This window comes from Oryctolagus cuniculus, chromosome 3 (genome assembly GCF_051225735.1).
Source record: "Oryctolagus cuniculus isolate XC-2025 breed Fujian yellow rabbit chromosome 3, ASM5122573v1, whole genome shotgun sequence".
NCBI classification, from domain to species: Eukaryota; Metazoa; Chordata; class Mammalia; order Lagomorpha; family Leporidae; genus Oryctolagus; species Oryctolagus cuniculus.
The window spans coordinates 68,074,311-68,092,647 of NC_142869.1; the positions used below are offsets into that span (position 1 = coordinate 68,074,311).

Sequence of the window (18,337 nt, forward strand, 5' to 3'; positions counted from 1 at the left end):
CAGAAGATGGCCCAAGTGTTGGGCCCCTGCACCCATGTGGCAGATCAGGAAGAAGCTCCTGCCTCCTGGCTCCTGGCTTTGGATCAGCCTAGCTCTATTCATTGTGGCATTTGGGGAGTCAACTGGTGGATGGAAGATCTCTCTCTTCCCCCTCTCTGTAACTCTGCCTTTCAAATAAATAAATAAAATCTTAAAAAAAAAAAAAAAAAAGAAAGAAAAACTAGGCATGGATTTCAATTTTTTGCACTTACTTTTTCATTTCATTTTCATGAACTTTTTGAAGTCCCTGCATACATTATAACCCATAAGGAGAGGAGCCCCAGTAAGTACAATGTTACTCTGGGTATAATAATTGAGCTAATATATACTTAAAGATGCAATGATGCCTTTTCTCCATTCAGCAACAATGTTGTTGCAGGTTTTACTGTAACAGGACACTGCTAAAGCTTAGAGCTAGATGCTAAAGGGAGCAAAAGGGAGATTTAAAAAGAAAAAATATATACGTATATATACCTTGCCATAAATGACTACATTCACAGATCCTTTTAGAATAATGTACCAGGAGGTTCCTTCTTCCCCCTGGTTAAACACTAGACACAGAAAGATGAAAAGACATATGACAAGAATAGAAGCACATCAATATAAATTACAGCTTATCAAATCATCAGTTCTAACTCCCCAGAATTATGCATATGTGAAATAAAAAAAAATTACTGGCAAATCCTAACTTATTCAGGTGGAATGTTATTTCCTTTTCTATAGAACATGAAAGGAAGAGAAACACTGTATTCCTCGCCAGGCCCTAAAAGACAGCTTTCACCGGGTATCAATTTATGAGCCATCCATTTCTTAAAGCAACACACATTTCCCCCACAATTTATCAAAACATTATGCCATAGAAAATTGTTTTTAAGAGTAAGCTGACCAGTAAGTTTGAAAACATGCAAATCAGCATTATACATTGTTTACAGGTATATACCTACAGGTTTATAAAAAATAGGTTGGAACGATAATCACTGCATGTAAGGTCGGAGTTAGTCTGTAGTGGGGAAGGAGAATGGATGAAGGCAGCAACAGGGGGCAGTGTGATGTCTTTAGCAAACGGGAAGAAATGAGGCGTGATGTGCTGCTTGGTACGGGTTTTGAAGCTTTTTTCAATGTTCTCTATTTTTGTTTGAAACACTTATGGTTTCATAATAAAATGAAAACAATCAGTAACTCTGAATGAAAAGACATGTAAGCTATCAGTGACCACAACAAATAAAACATGTTACAGGGAACCTTAAGTGACGGAGAAATGACATTCTTACTGAAATACATACCAAGGTCAGTAACGTCATGTTTGGGGACTGAAGGTAAAACGACTTGAAATGAGATTTTAAAAACATTTGCGAATTCATGCTCATTTGACTAACCCAACTCAACCTTTTCCAAAGCTACCAGAAGTCCCGTTAAAAAAGTGTTCTCTGTTTCACTGGGTTTGGAGAGCGCCAGCTTAGACACAGTGACCCTTCCTCTTTACTGCGGAACCTGCGAGAGCCTTAGCATCTCCCGTGATTCTGTAGCACAGGTTAGAGAAGGGGCTGCTGCCCGACCGTCATAGATCACTGGCCTTGTAAGGAGGATTTTGTAGACTGGTGGGAAATGTGACCTTAACTAACACTGCCTATGGCTTTCAAACCCAATTTCAATTTTTCCCTTCCAAATAGGACCACAGAACTGTCAGGACTTGAGTTCTGCAGATACTAGTACTGCATGTACTGGGGGCAAAGGCAGTCTCTCAGGCCTGGAGCCCACAGCAGAAGCGAGAGAAGAATGCAGGATCGCTTGAGCAGTCCTCTCATGAGAGAGCTTAGTTCTTCCAAAGCCGCAGACTGAGGCGAGGTCACGGTGAAAGGCACTGCCCAGGGCCCACGTGGAAGAGCAAAGGCTTCGTCCCAACCTCTTTAGACACCGCTGTGAGCCCCCAGGCACCGGGGCGAGTGAGGCTCAAGCTGGCAACCACAGCCCGAGCTGGGACTGGAAAACCATCACTCTTCACGGGAACAGCCTGATGTGGCAGATAACCACAGGGCCAGAAAGAGCAAGGGGCCACGTGACGGCCTGCAGCCCAGGCTGGGCCCCAGGCAGGGGCACTGACCCCCAGGCTCCCGCTGCACATGCTTGCGAGGGAGGCGACCAGCGCCGTGCTCCCTTGCGGATTTCACTTACACACGGTCCCTCCTTTGGCGTGAGACTCAAAGATGAGAACACCCGCTAACTCCCGTTTCACCTAGAAGACAAAGAGAAGGCAGCAAAACGGTCAGACTTGAGGGGACTGGGGAAGGGGGACTCGGGCTGACCATCCCCTTGCTTGCCACGGCCGCCTCTCCCTTATAGGCTTCTACTGTCAGTTGGAACCACTTCTACAAGACTTGCTACTCAGTTCTTTGCTTTTTAAAATTCTCTTTATTAATCTGAGAGACAGAGAGGGAGAGAGTGGGAGAGCTGCTATCTACTGGTTCATTCCACAAGTACCTGTAAAGGCCGGGGCTGGCTGGGACGAGACGCAGAAACTGGGAAATCAATCCTGGTCCCCATAAGGGTGGCAGAAACCCAGCCACTCAAACCATTGTGGCTGCCCCCCAGGGTGCGCATGGGCCAGACGCTGGCATAGGAGTTGGAGCCAGGAACCAAACCCAGGCCCTTCGATGTGGCACATGGGCCTCTTAACTGCTGGACTAAATGCTGGTTCCCCTGCCAGTCTTAAAACTTGCCCACAAGCTGCTTTCATAGGAGAATAACTTAAGTTAATTCATATACCAGACAACCTCCTTACAGACAGTATCAAACACGGTCGCACGTGCACCAGCCCATTTGTCTGCCTGTCTTTTCCTGGACAGGAAGCAGAGACATCTATAGAATCCCAGCACGTTCTTGCTGTTAGTGGCCCTTCCCTGCCTCACACATAGGGCATCACTGTAAGGGGCTGCAAACCTCATCGTCGTAAAGTTGAATAACAAAGCTTAAATACATGACTGGTTTCTGCTCTGAGATAGTGACAATTCTGTTATTTCCAAATAGCAAAATTCCAAATTACTTCTAGCTAGCTACCATTCCAAAAGTTTTTTTTTTTTTTTTTTTTTTTTTTTTTTTTTTTTGACAGGCAGAGTGGACAGTGAAAGAGAGAGACAGAGAGAAAGGTCTTCCTTTTGCCATTGGTTCACCCTCCAATGGCCGCCGTGGCCGGCCCGCTGCGGCCGGCGCACCGCGCTGATCCGAAGGCAGGAGCCAGGTACTTCTCCTGGTCTCCCATGGGGTGCAGGGCCCAAGCACCTGGGCCATCCTCCACTGCACTCCCTGGCCACAGCAGAGAGCTGGCCTGGAAGAGGGGCAACCGGGACAGAATCCGGCGCCCCGACCGGGACTAGAACCTGGTGTGCCGGTGCCGCAGGCGGAGGATTAGCCTGGTGAGCCGCGGCGCCGGCCCATTCCAAAAGTTTTTAACATTCCAAATTAGAGTCCCAAATGATAGCTCTATCGCTCTGTGTAGGGATAGCTTAGGGCCCTTAGTATATCATCTAAGAAAATTCAAAATACTTCCTCATCCTTCTCAAATTACTAGCACACTCGAGCCTGTGTTGCCAGGAGATCACATGCCCATGCAAGCACATATTGCTATCCCAATCTGTAAGCCAAAGCTAAAAAAGGCAATCAGGGCAAAGTCTGGCATCAGATGCAGCCATTACGCCCTTTTCCCCCCTTAATAGTGAGAAACGCTATGGTGCCTTCACCGATCGGAAGTGACATCTGCTTCCTTTCTCAATATGGCAGCAAACCTGTGTGGAGCTGTCCTCTAGGGTCGTGGCAGGACATCTGGAGTTCTCTCCATCTCCCTCCAGGCTCCATATGTCACAGGAGGGCTACTGAGCTGCTCCCAAGTCCCGGATCCCCACGGTCAGGTTGTCGGGAGGAGCACACGTTCCAGCCCCACTCAAATCAGACGGCTTTGAGGGCTAAGGCACACAGGCAACTGCTAATAATGAGATAACGCCCGAGTCCCTTCTGGTGACTCTTGCTGGGCGTAACTTCCGTGGCCTCTCAGAAGACAGAGTGTGAGGATTTAGGAGGTGGATCTCAGCATTCCTGCCTTCCATACCACAGTATCCTCTCCAGTCCTAAGAGTGCATTTAGAGGCCAGCGTTATGGTGCAGTTGGTTAATGCCCTGGCCTGAAGCACCAGCATCCCGGCTGCTCCTCTTCTGATCCAGCTCTCTGCTGTGGCCTGGGAAAGCAGTAGAAGATGACAGAAGTCCTTGGGCCCCTGCACCCATGTGGGAGACCCAGAAGAAGCTCCTGGCCTTGGATCAGCACAGCTCCAGCCGGCCATTGCGGCCATCTGGGGAGTGAACCATTGGATGCAAGACCTCTCTCTCTCTCTGCCTCTCCTCTCTCTGTGCAACTCTGACTTTCAAATAAATAAATTTTTTTTTAAAAACAGTGCATTTAATTCAAAGTGCCCTGCACATGGCCAGCTGAGACAACTCACCGTGGTGGAGAGGTGGGATAAGGCTTTAATGTGAAGGAGCTCTTCATAGATAATCTCTAGGTCATCCACAGTCCTCTGGCCAGGTCTACAAAGAAAAAATGTAAGGAGGATGTAATGAAAAAAAAAAGGCAATCAAAAAGTTTCACATATGGAAATCAATTCAGGGGTCAGTGACATGTTCAGGGATTTCTTCCACATAAAAGGATACTGGCAGAGGGAGAGATTGTGACATCATCGTTCCTGAAGGGATTTGTGAAACGAATGTGTTCCTTGGTGGAAGGGTATGGGAGAAGAAACCCAGCGGGCACAGGACGCTCCCCTTCCAGCCTCAGGGGGCTGAGCCGCTCCCTCCACAGGGCAGCTGGCTGCCTAAGTTCTCACTTTGTAGAGGACCCACCTAAAAGGCTGTTTCTCATTACACCTCGATCAATAATGACACAACTTGTCTTTTCACGCCATTTAAAAACCATTGGTTTAACCAACTTGACCACTGATCTAAACTCCCTGGGGTCCCGTGTGATCTGTTAGCCTCACAGACTAACGATGCTGTGGGCACCACTGTTTTGGGTTACGTAACACACTTCTTTCAGAGCACAGGACGTCTGCAGTCTCCACAGTGCCTTACGTGGCCCTGCGGAGGGGAGGGCGCAAGAGGAGGAGAAGGCACACAGTGGCTCCTGGATTAGGAAGAAAGGGAAAGATGAAGGTTTGTACCCACATTTCCCAAACTCGCTCCCTGCACCACCTCTCTCCATAAAACTATTTATGTGAGGTTTTTTAATTTTAAAGCTTATTATAAGATTACTATCCAGCAATATGTTTTTCAGAAATGCGGAATGGGGTGTTATGGACACGTTTGGCGTAAGAAGGCTGTGTGATTCCAACCGTCTTTTGTGTCTGCAATTATTTTGAAGTCACAGAGTGTTTACTTTTGTTAATGGGCCAGTAATTGGGACTTTGCTGCTTTGTGCAATATAAGGAGCCTTAATATGTTTTTGAAACTTAAGACCAAATGGGTTATTAATTCTGAGGATGCTAGGGAGTTAGCTGAGAAGCAGTCTGTACATGTACAGAGAAGCTGTATGGACTCCCAGCCACCTGCTGTGGTACACACCACACTTCGTACATGACCAGTCTTCTTTGAGCATTTTGTCCTAAAATAGCAACAACTGATGGCATTATTCAATGCTACTATATGTTAGACATTTAAATCTTAGTGACTTACTAATGGTATTTCAGTATTATAACCTTTTAAAAGGGAAGTGTCCTTTATAAAAACCTCATTTTACTGTTATTTTTATTTGAGAGGTAGAGAGACACAGAGAGACAAAGCATGCAGACAGAAAGACGGAGCGCTCTTATCTGCTGGCTCACTGCCAGATGCCTGTACTGGCCAGGACTGAGTCAGGCCAAAGCTAGGAGTCAGGAATGCAATCCTGGTCTCCCAGGTGGGTGCAGGGGCCCAACTACCTGAGCCTGCCAGGGCCTGTGTTAATAGGAAGCTAGTGGTCAGTGCTGCGGCTCACTAGGCTAATCCTCCACCTTGCGGCGCCGGCACGCCGGGTTCTAGTCCCGGTCAGGGCTCCGGATTCTGTTCTGGTTGCCCCTCTTCCAGGCCAGCTCTCTGCTGTGGCCTGGGAGTGCAGTGGAGGATGGCCCAAGTCCTTGGACCCTGCACCCCATGAGAGACCAGGATAAGTACCTGGCTCCTGCCATCGGATCAGCGCGGTGCGCCGGCCGCAGCGTGCCGGCCGCGGCGGCCATTGGAGGGTGAACCAACGGCAAAAGGAAGACCTTTCTCTCTGTCTCTCTCTCTCACTGTCCTCTGCCTGTCAAAAAAAAAAAAAAAAAAAAAAAAAAAAAAAAAAGAAGCTAGTACTGGAAGCAGAGCTGGGACTCGAATCTAGGCATTCTGATTTTGGACATGGGCATCTCAAGTAGCATCTTAACTGCTAGACCAATTACCTGCCCCCTATATTACAATTTAAAATGTAGTTTTAGGTTAAATAAATTCAGGGAGTCTTGGCATAGTGAACAGAACACTGGCGGTCAAATTCGCAACACCGCTCACCACCTGGGTGACATCGGAGTCTTAGTCTCCCCCCACCGTGGAGGATAGCACCTTCCTGAGAGACACCATTAGAGCTGAAGGAGGTGGTACATGTGAAGGCATCTATCTATCTATTTGTGCAAGTAAAACAAACTCCAGCAAAGTGTTACTCAAAACCCAAAGTCTTGCAGAGGTTAACCAACCTTCAAAAAACTATGGTAATCTGCCCAGCAAATTGCATCTGAAACACAGTCAACGACTAGGTCAGTGCTCCCAGGAGTCAAAACTGCGCTGGAAATAGTCTAAGGGCGCTAACTGGATTACAGACTTTGCAACCCTATTAGCCTGTGGGGAGACAGCAGGCCCCTTGGGAGGGCTGCAGGAAGGAAACGGTGCACTTTGCTTTCACAGGGGCGGCTGAGGCGTGAGCAAAGGAATAGGACCCCTCCTCTCACACAGGCGACAGAGGAGACATCTCCTAATCCTGACTGCACAAAGACAACCTGGGAGAGGCCCGCCAGGCCACCTCCTGCTAAGGGTCTCCACTGGAGGCCGGAACTGCACACCAGTCCAGTGGTTCATGGTGGAGCCCCGCCAGGGTGGGACCCACAAAGACTCGGAAGAAAGGCTGCACCGCTGGGCCTCCAAGGGGTCAGGCCTTCTTAGCGAGAGGCCTAATCTGCCTCTTGACTCGGACACAGGGATTTTGAAATCGGGACCCTTGGGGATTTAAAAGTCAACCGAATCACCTCCATCCACCTAGGCCTCTCACACGTACGTCTCAAGGTGGGCATAATAGGATTACGGCTCTTTCGCACAAGGAGCAGCCCTGCTGTTCTTGCTACTTGACATCAGCTTGGCTCAAAGAGAAAACAGTCACCAAGTCTCCTTCTCACCTCCCCTGGGCGGGCGGTCACAGAAGGAGGGGAAAAAGAAAAGAAAGGCTTAGCAAAGGGGAAAGGAAAGGCTTAGAATTTGGCTCTAAAATCTTGACAGATCCAAAGATGGGATCTTCGTGAGCAGATTTCTGTGAGTTCAGGAGTGTTTATATAATATCAGTATGAACTCTGTCTTGGTTTTAAAAAAGCACTACCTGTAGAATCTGCAAATCTCACTGTCTTAAAAATAATGACATTTCATCCTGTATTTAAAACATGAGGAGGAACAGTCAGGCACTCAATGCAATATACTAAACATGTGATGTCATGGTTCCAGGCTGACTTTGGAGCCTTTACAGTGAGTCTCAGGACCTGCGCCACAGCATGAGGCCAAGATGGCAATGTTCAAGCTACGTGTGAAACATGCTCAGTTGACGCACCGCCCTGCGCCACTTGGTGCTGCCCGAAGCTCTCCTCTCCCCCACGCTGCCTGCCCTCCCAGCTCACTGCCTGCTTTTCCAAACAGTTCTCGGCATGTGTTTCCGTTTGTTGCTCTTCTGTCCACCTCTTGCTTTATGCCCTGCCTCAAGGCTTTGTTCTCCTCTCCTCAGGGGAAAAACCCAACTTCCATCTATATAATGACAAGACCTAATGCTTTCTTTCCATATGGCCCTTCTTCCTGAGCCCCAATGGCTTTCTGGCCATCTTTTCCTACACACCCACAACCCACAAGTACCACGAGCTCAGTCTATCCAGAGGCCCTCCTTGTCTCCACACAAAGCTCTTTAAGACCAGATCTGGATCTATATCTGCAGCCTCGCCCAGGGTCCCTCTTTCCACTCTTTTCCGGACAGCCACATTCTGTGTTCCAGCCAGGCTGGGCATCTCTCCATTCCTCACACATTCTGCGTCTCCTGCCTCCAGGACATCTGGCTGCTCCTCTCCTTGCCTGGGCTGTCTCTGCCTCAAGTCCAGTCAGATATATCCTCACTCCTAGGTCAGCTTGCCAGCCTCTCTTCTTCCATGGCACGTGGTCCTGCTGTTCTGGCCAATGTTATTTGCTTAGGTATAGAAGCTCAACTGCTCCTCTCTCCAGAGAAGCAATATCTGGTAGTGCCAAGGGCTCCGGATTGGAAGTAGAAACGAGACTGCAGATCTAAATAAGCAATTTTCTAGCTTCCCAATTGGTCTAATGCTTTGTTTCTGCAGCAGAAGAATGGGAACCATGACTTGACATGCATACGTCATTGAATACACTGGAAAGACAGCACTAATGCAGGAAGGCAGTCTCAGGGTGGGTGTGTGACAGGGCTGCATTGGATGAATGAACACAATCCATGCTGATTTCAGGGTCTGCCCAAGGGCGAAGGTGGCAGTAGCAGGGACCAGCTATTGTTCTGTGGGCCATGGGAAGTGGGAGCTGATGTCCTACTGTCCTTCCTACTGCCAGTTAGCACGAGGAGTCCCCAGCACCACTCGGTTTTCATACAGGACACATGGCAGATTGTACAAACAGAGGGGGAGCGGGGTGAAATGATGACATTTGTCTTTCAGGGCAAGTCCCACGGAGGCATGGGACAAGTACACTTGCCTGAGGATTTCTGCTCCTTTCATACCAGTAGACTGATAGAGGTTACCAGTCTAGTATGCCCTGGTGCAGGTGATCATTCAAGTTCAACCAGCAGCACCTGGTGAGATGGGCCTGTTTGCTCTGCTGTGCTGTGGGTCTGATGGAAAAGCTATTCTAACACTCAAACAGCACCAGAAAACAAAGCACCATCTCCACCGCTACCACCTAAAGGAGCCAATGAGTACTTCTAGAACACCAGAAAGTACAGGAAGTCTTGGATGAAAGAAAGCAGAATGGAATGGAATGGAATGGAATGGAATGGAATGGAATAGAATCAGAGCAGAATAGAATGTCTGTGAGGTAAAACTGGAAAGAACCACAGTTCAGCACCCACAGAGAAAAACCGCATCACTGGGGAGACAGACTGGGGCCCAGCAAGCATGAAGGGCAGGAGAGGGCGATGCCTGAGGGGGTTCCCAGAGGCCGTTTCACTCAGGTGGGCTTGGGCAGTCACCCCTCCTCTCCACACCCCCCACACTGAGCAGCACACAGGGCAGAGGTTGAAAGCCTGAGACCTGTGCTCTCCCACAGACGCCCAGGGAGGGCTCTCTGGACTAGTACGGGAACCTGCAAGAGAAGCAGGCCGGAGCCTCTGCACACCTGGCTCCCCATGGGCACACAGGGGATGGAGGGGGCTGCAGTGGCCCAGGAGCGAAGTGCGCCAGTGGGCTCCCTCTGTTTCTGGAAAATCCACTTTATCTCAGCAACTAGCAGGAGGCTAGGGACTCCTAAAGTGCAGCCCACTAGGAAACAGGCCTCACTGGAGGGGCGTCCCCCCAGTGCCAGCAGGGGTGCTCTGCCAGGGGCATGGCAGCTTCATCTGCACAGAAACCAATGGTCCTCTGAGCCCACCCTGGGGGAGACTTCCCTGATGCCCTAGGGGAGGAGGCTGTGGGTGCTGTTGGAAATAACATGTAATAGAACAAAGCCTCAAACAGTTCCAGTTGCTGAGTCTTCCAGGCCATTCCAAATGAAAGGGGAGAATGGAAAACCCAGCGACATACAGCAGATGCTGTGGTCTCGGGTGGTGACTATCATCACATGGCTGTTGCTGTGGGACAACCCACCCAGGAAGCAAAGAGCCTGGCAGTGCTGTTGTAATGAGGTGACAGAAGCCAGGACTGGGAGGCATGAAGAGATGGCTTAAAGCACGAGCTGATTGAGAGTTAGGCAAGTCACCACAGCGGTCCTGAGAGGAACCAGGACCCTGGCCCCAGGGATGTCAACATCTGTGGGTGATCCTGTGCCTGGCTGGGAGACTGCCTGCCTAGCCCATGCAGGAGGTTAAGAGGGCAGGGCAGCCCATGCCTCCAAGGAAAGACCCTGGTCGGGGATTCAGCACACTGAGCCACACATGACCTGAACTGCTGGCAGGCAGCGGGGGCCCCAGGAACATTTCCCCTACCCTCACTTCCTGTTGAGGGGCCTTGTAATTGTCAACCAGGTAAACAGGTCCCAGGCGTGGCCCAGACCCATAAGGACCATCTGGAAGGCTACATAGGCTACATGACCTTCAAGCTCATTGGAGAAGAGTAGAGGTGCCATTATTGGCTTTATCCAATAGAATTAGTGCTGCCCTGAACTAGCTACTCCCCTCTTTGCCTGCCCCGTAAAAGCCTGTGCCTGACTGTTAGCAAATGGACATGTTCACCGAAACTTGTCTCTAGTGCTTCTTCTCAAAGAACGCCGTTGCCCCATCATCCCGACAGTGTGGGCCTCACAGGATAAGCCCACAAACGCCCACGAGGAGGAGGCCATGTGGAGCAGAAGTCAGCCTGGCCCAGATGTGAGTCCCTCCCCCAGCCCAGGGTGGGTCCCAGTGTTTGTGGCAGCGAGGACAGTCAGGAGCCCAGCCCTTCCAAGGCCATAGCTCGGGGCTGCTGTGCCTTCCAGCATCTCAGGAAAGGTGCTCCCCTCTCCCCTCCTCTCTGCTCACCCCAAAAGGACCTGATGGACGCCATCTAAAACGGAGCATCCCCTGCCACCATCACGGAACAAAGCCGCCTTCTAAAGGCCGGTTTCTCTGGGCCAACAGTAGCATCAAGCAGCTTTCACGCTCTGGTGACAGGGAGCCGATGGAGACGTGATCGTAAACACCAGCCCCCAGCCTGTCTAAACAGCAATGAGAGGGTCCTGGGCAATGAAGGCCATTCAGCACTCCAGGGCAAGGGGCGCAGTGTGGCCCGGCCAGAGCACAGCCCTCCGGGGACCCGCATGAGAGGAGCCTGTGAGGCCGAGAGTGAATGGACTCTGTGGAGCGCACCTGTTTACCTGTCCTTCTCCGGATGTCACAGGGAGAGAGATGAGGCCTCCCTGCTTCTTCACAAGCCCGCCGGTGCCACATTGATGTGGATTTGTGGGACCCCGCTGGGGAAAGGCCTAGTTTCTGCAGGGGAGGTGCTGCAGCAGCGATGTCTGCTTACAGACGAGATAATAACCGGGGAAGGCCGGGAGAGCAGCTTACACATTAAAGGAGGGGAGGGCTCAGGTGGTATTGGAAGCTGCTGGTAGACACAGTGTATCAAGGAATTTATCAAGGTCAGAGTCACAGCGCCTGCGTTCCTGGAACGTGGAGGAACCGAGCAGTCATCTCAGCTGCCAAGCGGCTACGCAGGGAGCCAAGCAAATAGCCTGGCTCCACTGCACCTGATGCGCCGCAGACCCTGGGACATGGGGCCATGGCCAGAGAAGTCTACGTTACAGAGAACCTACATAAGCCATGGTCAAGGTTGGACATTAAAAAAAAAAAAAAAAAAAAAAAAGGCTTGCTTTCTTTTTGGGGATGGGGTGGGGAGAGGGAGGATGCTTTTATTTTGATGCAAGACTTCATAGTAATGCATCTGGGTCTCCTACTTGTAAGTCATATCTCCAACTCAGACCTTTCTTGAAACTCAAGACCTGCGTAACAACTCAATTCATTTCCAGTAAAAGAAACTTTGCCGGGTTGCCATGTTCTTGTCTAGCAAAATCAGCCAAGTGTTGCATTTATTTTTTCTTTTGTCACTTCCCAGGCATTTCTCTTTCCCATGCTTCTTAAGTATCAGAGAAATTCCAGGATCCTGATGACTGGACACCTAGAATGTCTGTCTGCCCAGCTCCCTGGCACACCATGACCCCTCACCTTATTTCTAACCCAGAAGGGGACATGTGATGTCTACCAGGTGCAAGTAGGTATTTCCTGGTTCTGCCACAAAGCCTTGGCTTCTCTATGAAATTGAAAGGAACACAGTTTACAACAGCAGAAAAAAGGAAAGGCAGTGGAACACTGTGAGAAGTGAAGTCATCCCCAGCAGGGCACGGGGTAATGCAGTGACTCTGAGCCCTGAGTGTTCTTCCAGCGATGTGCGATTGTGTTGAGAAACCCAACACACGATATAGTCTTCTAGCAAGTAATGGGTATTCTAGAAGTTTCCAAGTAAATGCTGTCAATGGGACCATTACTATTTTCCTTTAAAACTCCCAAGCAGCAAGTTGAGGACAGTCAGAAGGTGTGACCACCTACTGTTGAGTATGAGGCACATGTGTGAGAGAAGAAATGCGAACACTTTCGAGGAGCTGTTGCAAAGATGCACCACTAACTTCTCCTTGCAAAGAGGCAGTTCTTAATCAAGAAGAGACAGATAGATCGTCCATGTCTTTGGTCAGGTCAGTGATTACTGAGTAAATCTACCAGAGGGGGACTAGAGAAGAGGAAAGAATATTGTCGATGAAGAAGAAAGGAAGAAAGGAAATTGGACTTGCAGTACGATTTGGACCAGTTTCTGGTGTGGCCACATAATACTGCGGGGTGTGATGCTAAGAAAGGTATTTGGCATCCATGAAACTTAATTTCTGCTTCTCTCCATAATGGACCATAATGAGTCCTACTTAGCTTACAGAGTTCAAAGGGGTGATGACTGTCTGCTCACTATACCCATATAGTGCCATTCAAATGTTGGTTATTAAAGGGTGTTTGTGCTTCTGGGTAGAGAATTGATGTGGAGTAAACTGGCTCCTCCTGGGGCCATGGGATGTCAGCAGTTTCTATGCAGTAAATTTTCCAGTACCTTTTCAAGGAAATTGTGAAAAGAAGCAGATTAGTTATCTTAAGTCAAGTGCCACATTTAGCAAAACAAAACTAAGACATTGTGAAGCATACTCATTTCAAAAATCATTTGTTGGGGCTGCTGCCTATAGTGCTGGCATCCCATTTGGGCGCTGGTGAGTCCTGGCTGCTCCACTTCTGATCCAGCTCTCTGCTATGGCCTGGGAAAGCAGTGGAAGATGGCCCAAGTCCTTGGGCTCTTGCCCCCATCTGGAAGATCTGGAAGAAGCTCCTGGCTTCAGATTGGCTCAGTTCTAGTCATTGTGGCCATCTGGTCAGTGAACCAGCAGATGGAAGACCTTTCTCTCTCACTCTCTCTCTCTCTTTAACTCTTTCAAATAAAATAAATACTTTTAAAAAATCATTTGTTGTTCCTACAGAATCTGAATTTAACCAGGCATCCTATATTTGATCTGACAACACTGGTCATAAGGCAATTAAAACTATAAAGTATATAGTTTTCTATATAAATGTACTTACTGCAGAATCACCTTTGAAAATGGATTTTAAAACTAACTTATATGGCCAGTTGGTTAATACCTAGTGGAACTCAATATATAATATAAATATAAAAGAATTACAGATGTCAGAAGCATATCACGGCCGGTGCTGCGGCTCACTAGGCTAATCCTCCACCTTGCGGCGCCGGCACACCGGGTTCTAGTCCCGGTCGGGGCGCCGGATTCTGTCCCGGTTGCCCCTCTTCCAGGCCAGCTCTCTGCTGTGGCCAGGGAGTGCAGTGGAGGATGGCCCAAGTACTTGGGCCCTGCACCCCATGGGAGACCAGGAGAAGTACCTGGCTCCTGCCATCGGATCAGCGCGGTGCGCCGGCTGCAGTGCACCAGCCGTGGTGGCCATTGGAGGTGAACCAACGGCAAAGGAAGACCTTTCTCTCTGTCTCTCTCTCTCACTGTCCACTCTGCCTATCAAAAAAAAAAAAAAAAAAAAAAGAAGAAGAAGAAGAAGAAGCATATCACTCCTTCAAGAAAAATAAATTATTATTGTTTGAGGGGTGGAGAGAGACAGAGATCATATCCACTGGTTAACTCCTCAAATGCCCCCAACGACCGAGGGGTCAAAGCCGGAGTCAGGAATGCAATCCAGGTCTCCCGTGTTGGTGACAGGAACCCACGTACCTGAGCCATAACAGCTGCCCCCCAGGGTCTGCATTAGCAAGAAGCTGGGGCCAGGGGTCAGGAGCCAGAGCCGGAACTCTAACGAAGGACTCCAATATGGGATGTAGGTGTCTCACGCAGCGTCTTTACCCTCTATGCCAAAAACCTGCTCATAACTATCATAACTCATTATGTGTGAGTGGCATTTCTGGGTGTTTCCTACACACACACAAAAATATCTTTTTCCCTAAGTCCTGTACACTTGTACTGCATTCAGGTCTCTGTGATAATAATTTAATGAGATGAGGTTTGCCTGTATTATTTGTTTTTCTTCTTTTTTTTAATTTTTTTTTTTTATTTTTGACAGGCAGAGTGGACAGTGAGAGAGAAAGACAGAGAGAAAGGTCTTCCTTTGCCGCTGGTTCACCCTCCAGTGGCCACCGCGGCCGGCGCGCTGCAGCCGGCGCACCGCGCTGATCCGATGGCAGGAGCCAGGTACTTCTCCTGGTCTCCCATGGGGTGCAGGGCCCAAGTACTTGGGCCATCCTCCACTGCACTCCCTGGCCACAGCAGAGAACTGGCCTGGAAGAGGGGCACCGGGACAGAACCGGTGCCCCGACCGGACTAGAACCCGGTGTGCCGGCGCCGCAAGGCGGAGGATTAGCCTAGTGAGCCACGGCGCCAGCCTGTATTATTTATTTTTAAAACAGATTCCAAAACATCTTTCTTAAGTGCCCAAAGCATAAAGCTAGTCTGAATTCTTCTTGGACCACGGCAGGTGCCAGGGCACAGTAAGAGACACAACTCAGGAGTCAGAACTGGGTGAAATCCCAAGCCCATCACTTTCTGGATAACCACAGGCAGCTGACTTAGCCTAAATTTTTGCTTTTTAATCCATAAAATGGGGATAATATGAGTTAACCACATTTTATTGAAAGAACTGAATTAAATAACTGTTGAGCACAGTCGTTAGTGTACATGTACTCAACAGATGTTGGTGTGATTAAACACAATCGCATCTGTGTTTCCACTTATAATCACCTTGTGAAATAGGGAGAAGGCAAGTCGTTCTTATTAAATGCACTTTATAGCTGATGAGATTTGCAGCCTGGGGAATTGGAAGGCTAACTGGTAAACTGGGAAGACTAGAACCCAGGGTTCTTGTACTCAGTTCTACTTTCTCTTTCTCTGAACTTTCTTTTTAGTAGGATCTTTGGTCAAATGCATGTATCTCAAATGCTATAATTAAATTCTCAAAATGTGATTTATTTTATTCTTAATTTGGTCTTGGCTTCCCCTGTCCATTTTTCATGGTTAGCAGGGGAGCTGCCCACACTACACCTCCCTTTAACACTTCCCAGTGGTGCCCCCAAACAACCATGAAATAAGGTCCAAGGTGCACAGACGAAATAGCAGATCCCCCCCACCTGACCTTGGCCTGAGACTCTGCAGCCACATGCACGGTGCTGCTGGCCTGCCAGCTCCTCCACGGGAAACAGCTTCCCTGCAGGAACTCTCCCAGCATCTTTCTGGCCCCACTCCTACCCCTGTGCCTGCCAGGCTAGGAGCTCGCTCTTTGTTCTGGGAAGAAGAGAACTGAAATAAGACTTTGCTGCTCCTAACAATAGGAAGGGCTTGAGACTCAATCTAAACCTCCACGAATCACACACTGAATGCATTAAGGGGGCATTCAGAGGATAGATTACTCAGTACCTATTTAAAAAATCCCAGGTTGGGGGCCGGCACTGTGGCATAGTAGGCTAAGCCTCCTCCTGCAGTGTCAGCATCCCACATGGGCACCAGTTCAGTCCTGGCTGCTCCACTTCCAATCCAGCTCTCTGCTTATGGCCTGGGAAAGAGGTGGAAGATGGACCAAGTGCTTGGGTCCCCGCACCTGCATGGGAGACCTGGAAGTGGCTCCTGGCTCTTGATTTGCCTAGCTCTGGCCAATGCAGATATTTGGGGGAGTGAACCAGCGGATGGAAGATTTTCTCTCTATTTCTCCCTCTCTCTGTCTGTAACTTTACCTCTCAAATAAATAAAAAAATCTCTTTAAAAAAATCCCAGAAGATCTAAGTTTAAGGGAGAATGCCCCGATGCATTCTTAATCATAAAACATTAAGAACTGAAGAACAGCCAGAGGGAGAGGCACCAAAAATTAGCAGTAATTATCTCCGGGCCATGTGACTGCAGGTGTTATTTATTCTTCTTTAACTCTTTTTGGTGGTTTCCAAATTTCCAACAACGAACAGATTGATTTTAGTAATAAAATTTCTTAGAAACTTGAGATAATCTTATAATGGACCCCAAACTGTGAATGGGCAGCCACAGCCAGCTCCCCACTCCGGAGCCTGAATCGCCATGGCTGCGACCCCGTGGCTGCTTCCCTGGGTACACAGACACCAAGGGCAAGTGCCAAACCGCTCCTGCAGTGACAGGCAATGCCAAGCCCATGAAATGCCCCACTTAATCAGTCATTTATGCAGGCAAGTCCTACAAGCTGTCACTTAGGGCACAGCGATCGGTCCAGCAAGAACAAAGGCAAAGTTTGTCATGTCGTGAGGGAAAGGATTCACAGCGAACTTCTTGTTGCATAAGATTAGGCTCTTTCAGTCAAATTTCTCTCCATCTGATTAGCACTTGGGAATGGACCTCACAATGGTAAACATTCTCTTGGCATCTCTCACCAGAAATCAAAACCCTAAGCACCACTGATTTCAGGCTTGCTAAACTGAGACCCCCTGAGGAAACAAATCCCCCTGTAATTATCAGGATTTCAAATTTCATACCCTCCAAAACAGTTTGGACAAATAAAGATCCTGTTATAACAGGTTCTGCTAATTAAGAGCAAAATACAAAGCCCCTCAAGCGCCCCCTAGAGCAAGCACGTGGAACAGCAGTTGAGAGTAGTCTTGACCCTGCCTGAGCAGGGCAGCGGATAGACAGGTGAGCAAAGCTTCTGCCCTCCAGGTGTCCTGCGATCCATCTTAAATTATTTCCTTTCCACTTCAAGTCCCATGGCATGTGTTAGAAAATATTAATTTACCACACCAAAAAAATCAACTTAAGTTTCAGAGTTTCCAACCCATTCGGAAGACTACAGAACCTGCCAATTCTCTCATGCTATTTTTTCCTCTGCTCAGGTCCAACTTGTTTGTTTCTCAGCTAGTTAAGCTATTAGACTTAAGGATTTTTGTTTTTTAAGATTTATTATATTTATTTGAAAGGCAGAGTTACAGAGAAAGAGAGAGCATGTGAGAGAGCTGGGCCAGGCTGAAGCCAGAAGCAGGACTTTCATCCAGGATTCCATATGGGTGCAGGGGCCCAAGGACTTGGGCCATCTTCTGTTGCTTTCCCAAGTGCATCAACAGGGAGCTGGATCGGAAGTGGAGCAGCTGGAATTTGAATGGGCATCCATATGGGATGCTGGTGCTGCAGGCAGTGGCTTAACCTACTGTACCACAATGCAGCCCCTTAGACTTAAGCTTTTAGAGACTTTCAGAATTGTAGAAATAGGAAGTGTGATTCTCATCTACAACTAGATTTAGGAAATAGCACCTACTTCATTGCCCTCTCACCTCTAAGCCAGGCTCTGCTGACCCATTCTCAAGTGTGGAGCATCATGTCTCATTTTACTTGAAGGGGAGGTTGGAAGTGTGGATGGCAAAAGCAACTTGTCTTCTGAAGCCTCTTTTTATCCAGGTGCCTTCAAATTTATAACATTTTAAAATTTTTACTTATTTGAAAGGTAGGGCAGGGTGGGGGAAGAGAGAAAGAGACCTTCTACCCACTGGATCACTCCCCAAGTGCTCACAACAGCTGGGGCTAGGCTGGGCCAAAGCCAGGAGCCCAGATCTCAATCTATGTCTCCCATTTGTGTGGAAGGGACCCCAGTACTCGAGCCATCACCTGCTGTCTCCAAGGTTTGCACTAGCAGGAAGCTAGAACTGGAAGCAGGGTCAGGACTTGACCCCAGGTACAACGATATGGGATGTGGGTTTCCTAAGAAACATCTCAATCACTGCATCAAATGCCCACCCCACATTTATATA

General features: G+C 48.7%; 1 protein-coding gene across 13 annotated transcripts in view; it reads right to left on the reverse strand.

Annotated features, from left to right (window-relative positions):
• Positions 1 to 18,337, reverse strand: part of RAPGEF4 (Rap guanine nucleotide exchange factor 4) — a 326,097-nt gene that overhangs the window by 66,147 nt on the left and 241,613 nt on the right. For all 13 annotated transcript variants that reach the window (XM_002712290.6, XM_070070679.2, XM_089328145.1 and 10 more), the window contains 3 exons: positions 4,529 to 4,613; positions 2,212 to 2,272; positions 514 to 590 (listed from right to left, as the gene is read on the reverse strand). In XM_002712290.6, coding sequence (XP_002712336.2) covers positions 514 to 590; positions 2,212 to 2,272; positions 4,529 to 4,613 — 223 coding nt within the window. The remainder of the gene's footprint in view (positions 1 to 513; positions 591 to 2,211; positions 2,273 to 4,528; positions 4,614 to 18,337) is intronic.